Source organism: Saccopteryx leptura, chromosome 3, assembly GCF_036850995.1.
Source record: "Saccopteryx leptura isolate mSacLep1 chromosome 3, mSacLep1_pri_phased_curated, whole genome shotgun sequence".
Lineage (NCBI taxonomy): Eukaryota > Metazoa > Chordata > Mammalia > Chiroptera > Emballonuridae > Saccopteryx > Saccopteryx leptura.
Genome location: NC_089505.1, coordinates 113,715,705 through 113,727,773, shown reverse-complemented (window position 1 = coordinate 113,727,773; position 12,069 = coordinate 113,715,705). Strand labels below are relative to the sequence as shown.

At 40.4% G+C, this 12,069-nt stretch overlaps 1 protein-coding gene across 14 annotated transcripts in view; it reads right to left on the bottom strand.

The window, feature by feature from the left end:
• MACF1 (microtubule actin crosslinking factor 1) overlaps positions 1-12,069 on the bottom strand; it is a 370,922-nt gene that overhangs the window by 244,437 nt on the left and 114,416 nt on the right. Inside the window, exon 1 of one of the 14 annotated variants that reach the window (XM_066375913.1) lies at positions 2,316-2,445. The exons of the other annotated variants lie outside the window; for them this stretch is intronic. Coding sequence (XP_066232010.1) covers positions 2,316-2,424 — 109 coding nt within the window. The 5' untranslated portion in view covers positions 2,425-2,445. Of the gene's footprint in view, positions 1-2,315; positions 2,446-12,069 lie in introns of those variants that run through there. 14 annotated transcript variants of the gene reach the window in all.

The window sequence follows — 12,069 nt, the reverse complement described above, 5'->3', positions numbered from 1 at the left end:
TCTGGTTTGGGCAAAAGCTCACTGACTTGGACCCAAGGTTGCTGGCTGGAGCAAGGGGTTACTCAGTCTGCTGAAGGCCCACAGTCAGGGCAAATATGAGAAAGCAATCAATGAATAACTAAGGTGTCACAATGTGCAACAAAAAACTAATGATCGATGCTTGTCTCCGTTGCTGTCTGTCTGTCCCTGTCTATCCCTCTCTCTGACTCTCTCTCTGTCTGTTAAAAAAAAAAAAAGTTAAATCCCTTCAATAGCTAAACACTATGTACATTCTTTATAATATGTAAATTTGGGACAAGCACAAACAATTTTAGTACATACTAAGCCAATATTACAATGTTATCACTTAGATACGTGTTGCCCTCTCACCATTATAGAAGGAACACTTGAGCCCATACAACTGAAACTTGCCTAGAATTTAGTAGGCACAGGACCTATGTTCAGCAGTATGTTCTGCACTTATATACACACATCCAATAAAAACAACAACAAAAAGATCAGAAGAGACCATCTTCACCTTTTTAATTAAGTGTACATTTCATAAGCAGTATAAATATTTACACAGAAATAACAGAGAAACTTTATTCTGGTGATGTCCAATCGGAAGGTAGTACATTATAGTGTACATGTTATTTTTAAATACATTATAAAATAAACTATGGCTTAAAATTGAAAGTATAATAAAATGGGTGCAAAACCTCTTAAGTACTTCTGTGGAAGTTCTGGTATCCATAATCTCCCACTGAAATACCACTGCTCTATTTTTACAGATAAGTTGAACATAGCACATCAACCATATAACCATTAGTTATTAAAATTAAAATATGTTTCATAAAAATAAAGAGCTTTTATGAAATATTTTTCTTTTTATTTCAATGTATTTATGGCTATTTATAAAATTAATATTTCTAAAACATAAGAAATAAAGCACTTAAATATAGGACTATGACTCCAAAGTTCCATAGAAAATTCTATACTGAAGGTAAACTTTTAAAATATTAATCAATATTAGCAGTCAGTGGTTTAGAAATGTCATTACCATAATGCACAGGGAAATGGAAGCAGCAGCTTCCACCTGAATATTTTTCTCGTTACCTATGAAATAATATATATAGGGCAGAATAACTCACGCCTGCCTACTACTTTTTAAGCCCAAATACAGGCTCATACTTCAGGAAAGTTAGTTTTGGGGGTATCTTTTTAAACACATCACCACACAAGGAAACATATTTCTAAATGTCCTCCTGTGTTTTTGCTTATTTATACACAAGCTGGGATCTGAATATTTAGTCAAAAGCTTTTGGGACTTCTGGAAAAGGACACTGGGGAATGACTGAGTCTAATTCTAATTCTGTCAAGCATTCATGAACTTTTAATAGAAAGCTAAGTAATGTCATCAAATCTCCATCTTAACTTACAGAAAGATAAAGTAATTTATAGGAGACAAAGTAACAAGTATCTCACTACTTGGCTTGAAGGTAGTAAGCAGATCACAATGACAGTACTGAAGGCCCTGGGACCCAAGAATGTATTCCAGGAAAAGTTTGACTTTATTAATCTTAACGATGGAGATTCAGAATCAGCTAAACACAGAACTGACCCCAGGACCAGACCATTAGAAGTTAATGGAATATAATGTAAACAATAGCATTATAGGCTGTAAGAAGGGTTTGTTACCACCAATTCCCTAGAGAAAAGCAGTTATATACTTCCCTGCACTGAACAGGATGACCTGGATACAGTTAGAGTAAACTGTATTTACTCCATGTGTATCCCAAGGTGGGATAGCCCAAGGGGAAAGGAACAGTGTCAATCACATCTAAGAAAAGAGGCAGGCACCCCAGTGTTCAAAGATGCCCCCAGGAAGGACACCATGCACCCTATTTTCCTCCTCTTATCATTTCTCACCCCAAACACACCAGATCCAAAAACTCTAAACCTGGAGAGGGGTGATAGTTACTAGATGTTTTAGTTAAAAACAAAGACCCCCCAAACCAGTTTGAGATTGAGAACGTAAAGAAAGGAAGAGCTTGATTCTCTGAGGAAGGATACAAGTCAGCAAAGTTGCCACTTCCCTCAGCTTCAAGCCCAGACTTCACCTCATCAAACCAGCACCCAGCCAGGGAGCCTCAGTGAACAGGAAGGAGTCTGGGACCAGCTTTCTCAGTAGGTCCACACACACACTCCGGTCTGATAGCACCCCATTTGAGAGGGCATACTGGCCCTTTAAGGAAAGCAGCTGGGAAAACCTCGGTCATTTACCCCACCCTCAAAAGCCCCACAGCAGATTTAAAGAATAACTCAGTACCAGTTACCTGCTCTGCCTCTGGTACATCTCTTCCAGTAGAGAACACAGGCAAGTCCAAGAACATGAGTCAAAATGAAGATGGTTGATGGAAGATAAGATGAATCTAAGAGAGGCATTTCCAGGCCCGTCCTTCCTCCTTCCCTGAGCTAGCCACAAGCCCACAGCTCAGTGCAGGCCTCTGAATGCCTTTCTACTGAGGTTACTGCTGTCCTGTACTATCAGCACAGAGGCAGGCGCCGGCAGCTCAGTGTTGTCAGAAACTTGCGGGCGGCTTCCCCTCCATCTCGCCTCTGACTGTTTTTCAGTAGGCAGTACGAGATGGGGACTAAAGCCGTACAGTGTATCTCAGACAAAGCCCAGGAAACAACTGGCCAGAGGGGGAGGGGAAAGAGAAGGAGGAACCAGGAGAGTGAAAAGGAGAGCCTCAGCCAGTGTTGAGCTGACTCAAACTCTATCTCTGGCATCCTCTGTTGGGCTTAAACAAACAAACCTCAGACCCTCTACAAGAAGGGAGGGTGTCAGAGGACGTCACACTCAACTTTCCATTCCCAGCCTGGATGGAATGCCAGACTTCAAGATGAAGCTTAAAGAAAAAAGTCACAGAAGCCCTAGGGAACCACTTTCAGAGAGAAGGCAAAGTACACAAGGATACGTAAGTGTCCACAAGTACCTGGCACAGCCAGAAGGCAACTCTTCCACACCCACAGCCCAGAAGGAGGAGGCAAGGGACCTGAACATCACTGCAGAGAAGGTCACACACAGAACAAGCTCCATGAAACAGACCTGACATCAAGGCTGATAAAGGTGAGCAAGGAGAACTAAAATCCACCTGATTTCCACTAGCTGTCCAAGGGGATGTCAGGACACTCAATGACGGCAGAAAACAATGCTTTCCCCAAAACTAAGGCCTGCTTAGCCCTGGCCGGTTGGCTCAGTGGTAGAGTGTCAGCCCAGCGTGTGGAAGTCCCGGGTTCCATTCCTGGCCAGGGCACACAGGAGAAGCGCCCATCTGCTTCTCCACCCTTCCCCCTCTCCTTTCTCTCTATCTCTCTCTTTCTCTCTTCCCCTCCCGCAGCCAAGGCTCCACTGGAGCAAAGTTGGCCTGGCTGAGGATGGCTCCATGGCCTCTGCCTCAGGTGCTAGAATGGCTCTAGTTGCAACGGAGCAATGCCCCAGATGGGCCGAGCCTCACTCCCTGGTGGGCATGCCAGGTAGATAGATCCCGGTCGGGCACATGCGGGAGTCTGCTGCACCCCCTGCCCGCTTCTCACTTCGGAAAAATACAAAAATAAATAAATAAAAAATAAATAAACTAAGGCCTGCTTACCAACGGAAACATGATATGGACATTGTAGCAGGCAACTGAAACACTTCACCACTACACACTTATTAAAATGACTAAAATTACAAAGACCGACAATATCAAGTCTTGCGAAGGATATGAAGTAGCTGGAACTCTCACCTGTTGCTGGCAAGGAGGTAAACTGGCACAGCCACTCTGGTTTGGCAGTTTCTTATAAAGCTGAGTATACACATATCAGAGGACCAAGCAATATCACTCCTTGGTATTTACACCCCCCAAAACATGAAAACATATGTCCACACAAAGACTTATATGGGACTGTTTACAGCAGCTTTACTCAAAATAACGAATAACTGGAAACAATCTAAATGTCTATCAACTGCTGAACTAAAGAAACTGTGGTGCATCCATACAGTGGAATACAACTCAAATAAAAAGGGAAAACTATTTATAAGCAGCATGGGTGCATCTAAAAACATTATGCTACATGAAAGAACCAAACACAAAAGGCTACATACTGAACGACTCCATTTATATGACATTCTAGAAAAGAAAAGCTATAGAGACAGAAATCAGACAAGTGGTTGCTAGGAGCTGGGGGCAAGGGGACGGAACTGACTACCAGAAAAAGGGAGTTTTAGGGGGTGGTGGACCTGTTCTATATGCCCATCACAATGACAGGTGCACGACTACAAACATCTTCAAAACTCATTGAATTATATACTCAGAAGGGTGAGTTTTCTGTATACAAATTATACTTCAATAAACCTAACAAGCACGTCTAAAGCCGGTAAAGAAAACTAAGAAGTCCGCACAACCTAAGTTGAACATGCAAAAGGCTTGCAGTGCCAATTTCTGTCCCTCTCCTTGTCTACTTTTCTCTGAAGAGATTCTTTACAAAATGAAGTGTGGACACACAACCTAACAAGGAAGACTCAATAGCTAAAAGTACATCTAACGTCCTCTGTGACACTAGCATCCTTCACTCAGGGAAGAGTTATAGCCTCATCTTTCTACCAAACTAGCTCTTGTTTCTATGGTGCCTTTTGCACTATGGTATTTAAATATGCTATATTCTCACAAACTTTAAAAACTGCAAATCGCTTAAATATCTGTAGAGTTACCTTTTTAAAAATAAGCCCTGGGTGGGTAGCTCAGTGGTAGAGCATTGGCCCGGCGTGTGGAAGTCCCAGGTTCAATTCCTGGCTAGGGTACACAGGAGAAGCACCCATATGCTTCTCCACCCTTCTCCCTCTCCTTTCTCTCTCTCTCTTTTTCTCTCTCTCTTCCCCTCTCGCAGCCAAGGCTCCATTGGAGCAACATTGGCCCGGGCGCTGAGGATGGCTCCATGGCCTCTGTCTCAGGTGCTAGAATGGCTCCGGTTGAAACAGAGCAATGCCCCAGATGGGCAGAGCATCGCTCCCAGGTGGGCATGCTGGGTGGATCCCTGTCGGGCATATGCAGGAATATGTCTCTCTGTCTCCCCACCTCTCGCTTCAGAAAAATATAAAAAATAATAATAAAATAAAATAAATATGATAAAAGGGCCCTGGCCAGTTTCCTCAGTGGATAGAGCATCAGTCTGGTGTGAGGATGTCCCAAGTTTGACCCCAGTCAGAGTACACATGAGAAGAGCTCCTTTCCCTCCCTCTGTCCCTTTTCTCCCTTTTCCCTTCTCACACCCCAGTGGGTCAATTGGTTTGAGGGTCAATCCCAGGCAATGAGGATAGCTCTGTTGATCCAAACATTGGCCCCAGATGGGGGTTGCCAGGTGGATTCCGGTCAGGGTGCATGTGGAAGTCTGTCTCACTATCTCCCCTCCTCTTAAAAAAAAAAAAAAAAAAAAAGATTTTCTGATAGACTATACGTATGTGAAGTAAAAAGGGAAAAAATAGAGTAAAAAATGGCTCCAAGGTTTTTGGCCTGAGAAACAGAAAGAACAGAGCTGCTATTTACTAAGATAGAAAAGACTACCAACTACAGTACTAGAGAAACGGGGTTTGGGGTTCATTGTGGTTGTTGTGGTTGTTTGTCTTCTTGGGGGGAGGGGTTAGGAATTCCCTTCTGGATACATTAGGTTTGAAATGCCTAGTAGAATTGCATATTCTAGTGAAACTTTGAATATGCAATTGAATATATGGATCTGAAGTTCAGGGAGAGACCCAGGATAAAGTTTTAAAGCCAGGAAACTGAGTGAGATTACTCAGGACATAAAGGGAGAGAGAGAAGAGATTGAGTTCAAGGATTAAGCCCTGGAAACCCTCCAACATTTGATAGGGAATAGGAATAACTACTAGAAGAAACTAAAAAAAGAGAAACCCGCAGATTATGAGAACCAAAAGAGCATGCTGTCCCAGAAGCCAGGTGAAGGAAGTGTTTTAAGAAGTACTAATGAACCATGTCAAAGCTGCTAATGTGTCATAATAAGATTGAAAATTGACCACTGAATTTAGCATTGTGGAGGTCACCAGTGAATTTAAGAACAGCAGTTTAAGGCCTGACTTGAGTGAGTCAGGATGTAAAGTACAGCCCAGTGACTATACTTAATATAGTTAATAATGTTGAATTGTGTGTGTGAAAGTTGCTAAGAGAGAGACGATCTTAAAAGTACTCATCACAAGAATAAAAAATGGGGCATAACTGTAGTGCCAGATGTTAACTAGATTTATTGTGGTGATCATTTCACAATGTATACAATTGTATACAAATATCCAGTCATTATGTCATACATCTAAAATTAATATAATGTTACATGTCAAATATACCTATTAAATTTTTTTAAAAGAAAGAATAGGAGAGGCCCTGGCTGGTTGGCTCAGCCGTAGACCGTCAGCCCAGCATGTGGAAGTCCTGGGTTCAATTCCCAGCCAGGGCACACAGAAGCGCCCATCTGCTTCTCCACCCTTCCTCCTCTCCTTTCTCTCTATCTCTTTCTTCCCCTCCCACACCCAAGGCTCTATTGGAGCAAAGTTGGCCCAGGCACTGAGGATAGCTCCATAGCCTCCACCTCAGGTACCAGAATGGCACGGATTGCAGCAGAGCAACGACTCAGAGGAGCTGAGCATTGCCCCCTAGTGGGCATGCTGGGTGGATCCAGGCCAGGCGCATGTGGGAGTCTGTCTGCCTCCCCTTCTCACTTTGGAAAAATACCAAAAAAAAGGAAAGAATAGGAGAAAAATAATTAGTTATAACAAATAAAAACAACTTTTTCAAAGAATTTTGCTGTAACAGGGAGCAGAGAGAAGGCTGTAGGGTCAAGAGAATTTTTCTTCATATATGAAATTTAACACTGTGTTTGCTGAAGGGAATAAGCACTCCAGAGGGAAAACTGAGTGCAATCCAGTGGGTACCAAGCTGGAATTCCCTCTGGAGCATTTCATTTATTCACTCAATTAATAACAAGGGACATTGTGCCTGACACAGTGGACACCAAGACAATAATACACACCCTTTACTGGGGAGAAGCTCCGGGCTGTGATAGTCAAGGAGGGTGGATATGCTTAGAAGGGCATTTACTATAATATACTATACTAATACTATAATAGATCAACATTTATTGAGCAACTTCTAGACAGTACTTACACATTTGTTAACTTCATTTAGTTCTGATAATATACCCTGAAATATCCACATTTTAGAAATCAAAAACTTGAGGGTCAAAAAATTCAATTATTTTGTCCAAAGTCACAAAGTAAGTAAGACAATGAACAGACATCTGAACCTGATTTCAAGTCAATCAATATATTTTACCATACTGTCTCCCTCTGCTAAAATATTCTGGCAAAATAAGTACACTTAAGTTAAACAATTTTAGATATTTATGTTTGGGAAACTTTCTTTTTGCAAGGCTTAGTCTGTCCATAGCTCCACCCAGCTTTAAGAAAAGAATCTCAAGTTCAACACAAAACATTACTAGTACTATCTATATCCCCATTGTGCAGCTGCCTTCTTGTAATCTTATAAATATCTTGACTATATTTTCATTTCCCAAAATGAAAGTAATTTCTCTGCCTTATTCTGATTCCAGAAGCCACACCAAAACTGTCTTAATTAGAAAATCATTTAGCAGGTTTGTGTCATTCAAAAATATCTAGGAAATTTTAAGACAAAGACAAAGCACTCAAATATCAAGATACATTCTGAGTCTGTTAATATTACAGAATACAATGAAAGATACCCAAAGTAATTTACTTTTCATAAGATCTTCACAAGCTGGCATGCTATACCTTGGATACACTATTTTTCTACACATGACAGGTAAAATGTTTATTTCCAGCCTTTGTGTGCACGCATGTGTGTTTGTCTGAAGGAAGAAAAATTTAAAAAGGAGAACTTCCTTTGTGAAAATAAAATTTTCACTTAGCAAAACTAAGATGGATCTGTGTGCTGTCATTAATAGGAAGTGGTTAGAGGCTGGCAGGAGGGAGTGACTAGTTTCTTTTTAGAGATCATTTATTATACAAAGAATGGGCCATTTCAAGTCATATTTGGCACCCCCCAGGATATCCCTAGCTAACAGCCAATGGGCAGGGCCCCAAACCATCAAAGAAACCTTGTAGAAGCAAGAGTAAACTTTGTTAAGATTTTAGACCTGCTTCTCTTTAAGATTACTTCACTCACAAGAATTTAGGACAGTCACCCACAACCATTACCCACAAGAAATCTCAAACCAAGGCAATACCCAGAATCACTTTAATGTGTCTGTGACTAAGATGAAAGCAAGCCTGTGAGAAGGGAGGCTGTGTGCCTTATTCAAACTGCCATGGAGTTACAGTTGGACTCAAAATAGCACATCCATAAGCATAACTTTCACAGATGCTGACTAAAAATTTAAGATCCATCATGATTAAAATTTTTGAAATCTAGAAAAATAATGCTTATAAATAGAGTAGACCTTATTAAAAATTATATATATATATATATATATATATATATATATATATCTGAATCTGAGATTAAAACTTTCATAGAGTGACTAGCATATGACTGACAGGATGGGAAACCTTGGGCTTCTGGGAATGGCAGGACCCAGGCATCAAAGCCTGGCCCTGAGCTCTTTCATCTGTCTCCTCCCATGAGTCCAATAGGCATATATTGAATAACTACAAATAGGCAGAGGATGTGGACTTCACAGAAGCTAATTAGGAGATGCCATGACTCCTGTCTCTAATGTTTAACAATGTGGGATTGAGACAATAATAAACAGGCAACGGCCCAGAATGCCTTTAAAGAATATTCTACATACCCAAGTGTACTGAATAAAATAAAGTTAGAAAAAGCTCCCAGCATTCTTGCTCAGTAACCTATAATATACCATGAGCATTATAGAAGTATGATAATTATAAGATGAACCTGAAGCCAGGCTGCCTGGGTTCAAATCCAGATTCTACTATATGTCACATTAGCAACTTTTAGCAAATTACCTAATAGAACCTCAGTTTCCTCGTCTGCAAAATGATAATGCAGATGATGTAGTATAGATATAGAGGTTTATACCTGAAACCTATTAATTTTATTAACCAATGTCACTCCAATAAAGTCAATAAAAAAGAAAAAGTGGTGATATAATAGTCCCTGTCGCATATAGCTGTTGTGAAGATTAAATGAGGTAATGCCTTTAAAGTGCTTAGATGGGGCCTGGGACACAATATATGCCTAATGATTACTGGCTACTATTATCATTATTTAAAGGAGCAGCAAACCACATCTGACCACAAAAACCTGACCTGAATACTGCTCAGCTGTACAAAACCTTGGTAAACTGATAATTTACCTAATCTATAATTGCCTAATCCCAGTCTCCAACCTGCCAATCGTGTCCTTATCCACTGTGAGATTCATCCCCCTGAAGCACGCACAATAACTGGTACATTTTAAATGCTTAATAAATGTTCATTTGTAATTTCATTCTAAAACTTTTAATTACCCAATGCCAGCAAATTAAGTCCAAAACTCTCTGACCTTACAATAGTTCCCTCATTTGCCCTGGAATGTAGTTCCTTCCCATCTCCGCGTCAAAATCCCATTGCTGTGGACCAGCTGGAAGTGCATGCTTCCACAGAATTTCCCCTGCGACAGACTCCCTCTACCTGGCTAGAAGCAAACCTCTCCCTCTCTTGACTTTATATTATACTTTATATGTTTCTCTCTCGTGACATTTAGCATTTCCTATTTTATAATATAGTTGTGTGCTTATTTTTACCCCCTAAAGTTTTTGAAGCTAGATAAATTCTGCTCTCCTATATAAAATATAGACAGTAAGTAACTATTTGTGGAATGAGTGGGTGAATAGATAGATAGATAGATAGATGATAGATAGATGATAGATAGATATAGGTGAATTACTGAATTAATGAATGAACAAGAGGGTCTAAAGAGCACTGTGAGAGGAGCCAGGAGTATAAGAGGGGAACATAATAAAAAGAGCCAAACTGGGTCAATAAACCATGAAAATTCCCCAAATATGTATAAGTAGTTCTTGGGAAGGTATATATTTTGGCCACAATAACATACACCGGAGAGCAAGTGTTTATAAAACTATTCCTCTTATGGCAGGAACAACTCAATATGCCCCTCTGGATAGGCCCAACAGATAACATACACTAGCAAAGAAGACAAGCCAGCCACTTTTATAATACTGAACTTCCAAATCTACCTGGGAGTTTAAGAAAAAAGTGACTCCAAGAATACAAGCGTAAATTTTGCTTTACCTTGGAGCTGGGAAAAAGTCAGTTTATTGAGCAGAAATTCCACTTCTAGAAATTCTCCAGATATGAATTCTGCCCAACATCTAAACTCTGGGTGGCCTTTTTGCCCAGCTCACTAACTGAGGCTTTTACCCTGGAAAACCAGAAAGAAAAAGAGTAAAGGTAGAAAATAAAGTGGAAAAGGCTCTGGTCTGGCACTTAGATAACTGACTGAAAACTCAAGCGCCTCACTCTCTGCCCAGGACTCTAACATAATCTGTTAGTCAAACCTAGATTCAAATTCTGGTTTCCCAGTTTCTTTGTGGCTTTGAACCAATTACTTAATATCTTTAATCCTCAATTCCTCATCTGTAAAGGGGAACAATAAAATTACCACTTCACAGTGTCACAGTGAGGATTGTGTGAGAAAATGCAGGGATACTTGGCACACAGTTAACTCATTAACGTTAACTACTGTTATTACTGTTACCACACTAAAGCACTTATGTCCTACCAGAGCATCAAGTCCTTTTCAGCGGCCAATGCAAGAAGGTAAGTCAAGAGAAAGTGTGTTATTTAACAGCTCTAAGCCATTAACTTAATGAATAAACCAAATTAGGCTTCAATGGCATTGCTTCAAAAAGAGAAACTGTAAGAATATTTATTTAGTTGACTTTACCATCCACAGAACTATTTAAAATAATCCCCTTTTTGGGGGATCCTGACCATTTCCCCCCAAAATAATAACATCTAATTATTCAACTTTTTCCAGGAAAGTCTGGTAGTCAATTATCTGAAATAAATAGAGAAGATTCAAGAAAAAGAAGCCTTGTCTATGGGGATTGCTTCTAAATTTTGCCAAGGCTGTTATTTTTGTCTAGAAATATCTCTCATTCTAAGTGAATACACAGTGAAGGTAAGTTCGCATCTTATTCCTATCCAGCCTACATGCATTTTTAAATGCTTTCCCAAATAAAAACAAACAAAAATCTCAATGAGAACACATCTTTTAATATGATCTGGCTAAGAAACACACAATCAACCTTAGTTTTCCTGAGGCACCTCAAATACAAGAGGTCAGAAATGGGCATGCCACTGACAAAGGAATCAGGAGCTCAACGATGAGGCAACCCAGGCAGGCTTGACAATGCCAACAGGTAGCTACATTTGAGGCTCAAAAGAAGGGTCCAGGCCAAAGATAAGGGTAGATAAGAGAGACCAACTTAGCTATAGAAACCAAGCTTTGCACACGAAAGCTAATTTTGGATCTCTGTGAGATAGTTTTCCAGATCTTGGCAGTAGCCCTAAATGAAAAAGAGGAAAAGAATTTACCACCTAAAAACAGACTTGTCACTTCTTTTTTTTTTAACAGGGTATGATTTATTCTCTCTTTTTCTTTGTTGTTGTTGTTTTTTAAGGATTTTATTTATTGATTTTAGAAAAAAAAAGTGAGAGAGTGAGAGAGAAAGGGAATGGGGGAGGAGTGGGAAGCATCAACTCATAGTTGTTGCTTCTCATATGTTACCTGGACCTGGAAAGCCCAGGGTTTTGGACTGGTGACCTCAGTATTCCAGGTCAATGCTTTATCCTGTGTCACCACAGGTCTGGCTAGTCAGTCTTAATACAAGTTCACATCTTTTTGTGTGTGTGTGTGTGTGTGTGTGTGTGTGTGTGTGTGTGTGTGTGTGTGTGTGTATTTTCCTGAAGTTGGAAACGGGAGGTAGTCAGACTCCCGCATGCGCCGGACCGGGATCCACCCAGCATGCCCACCA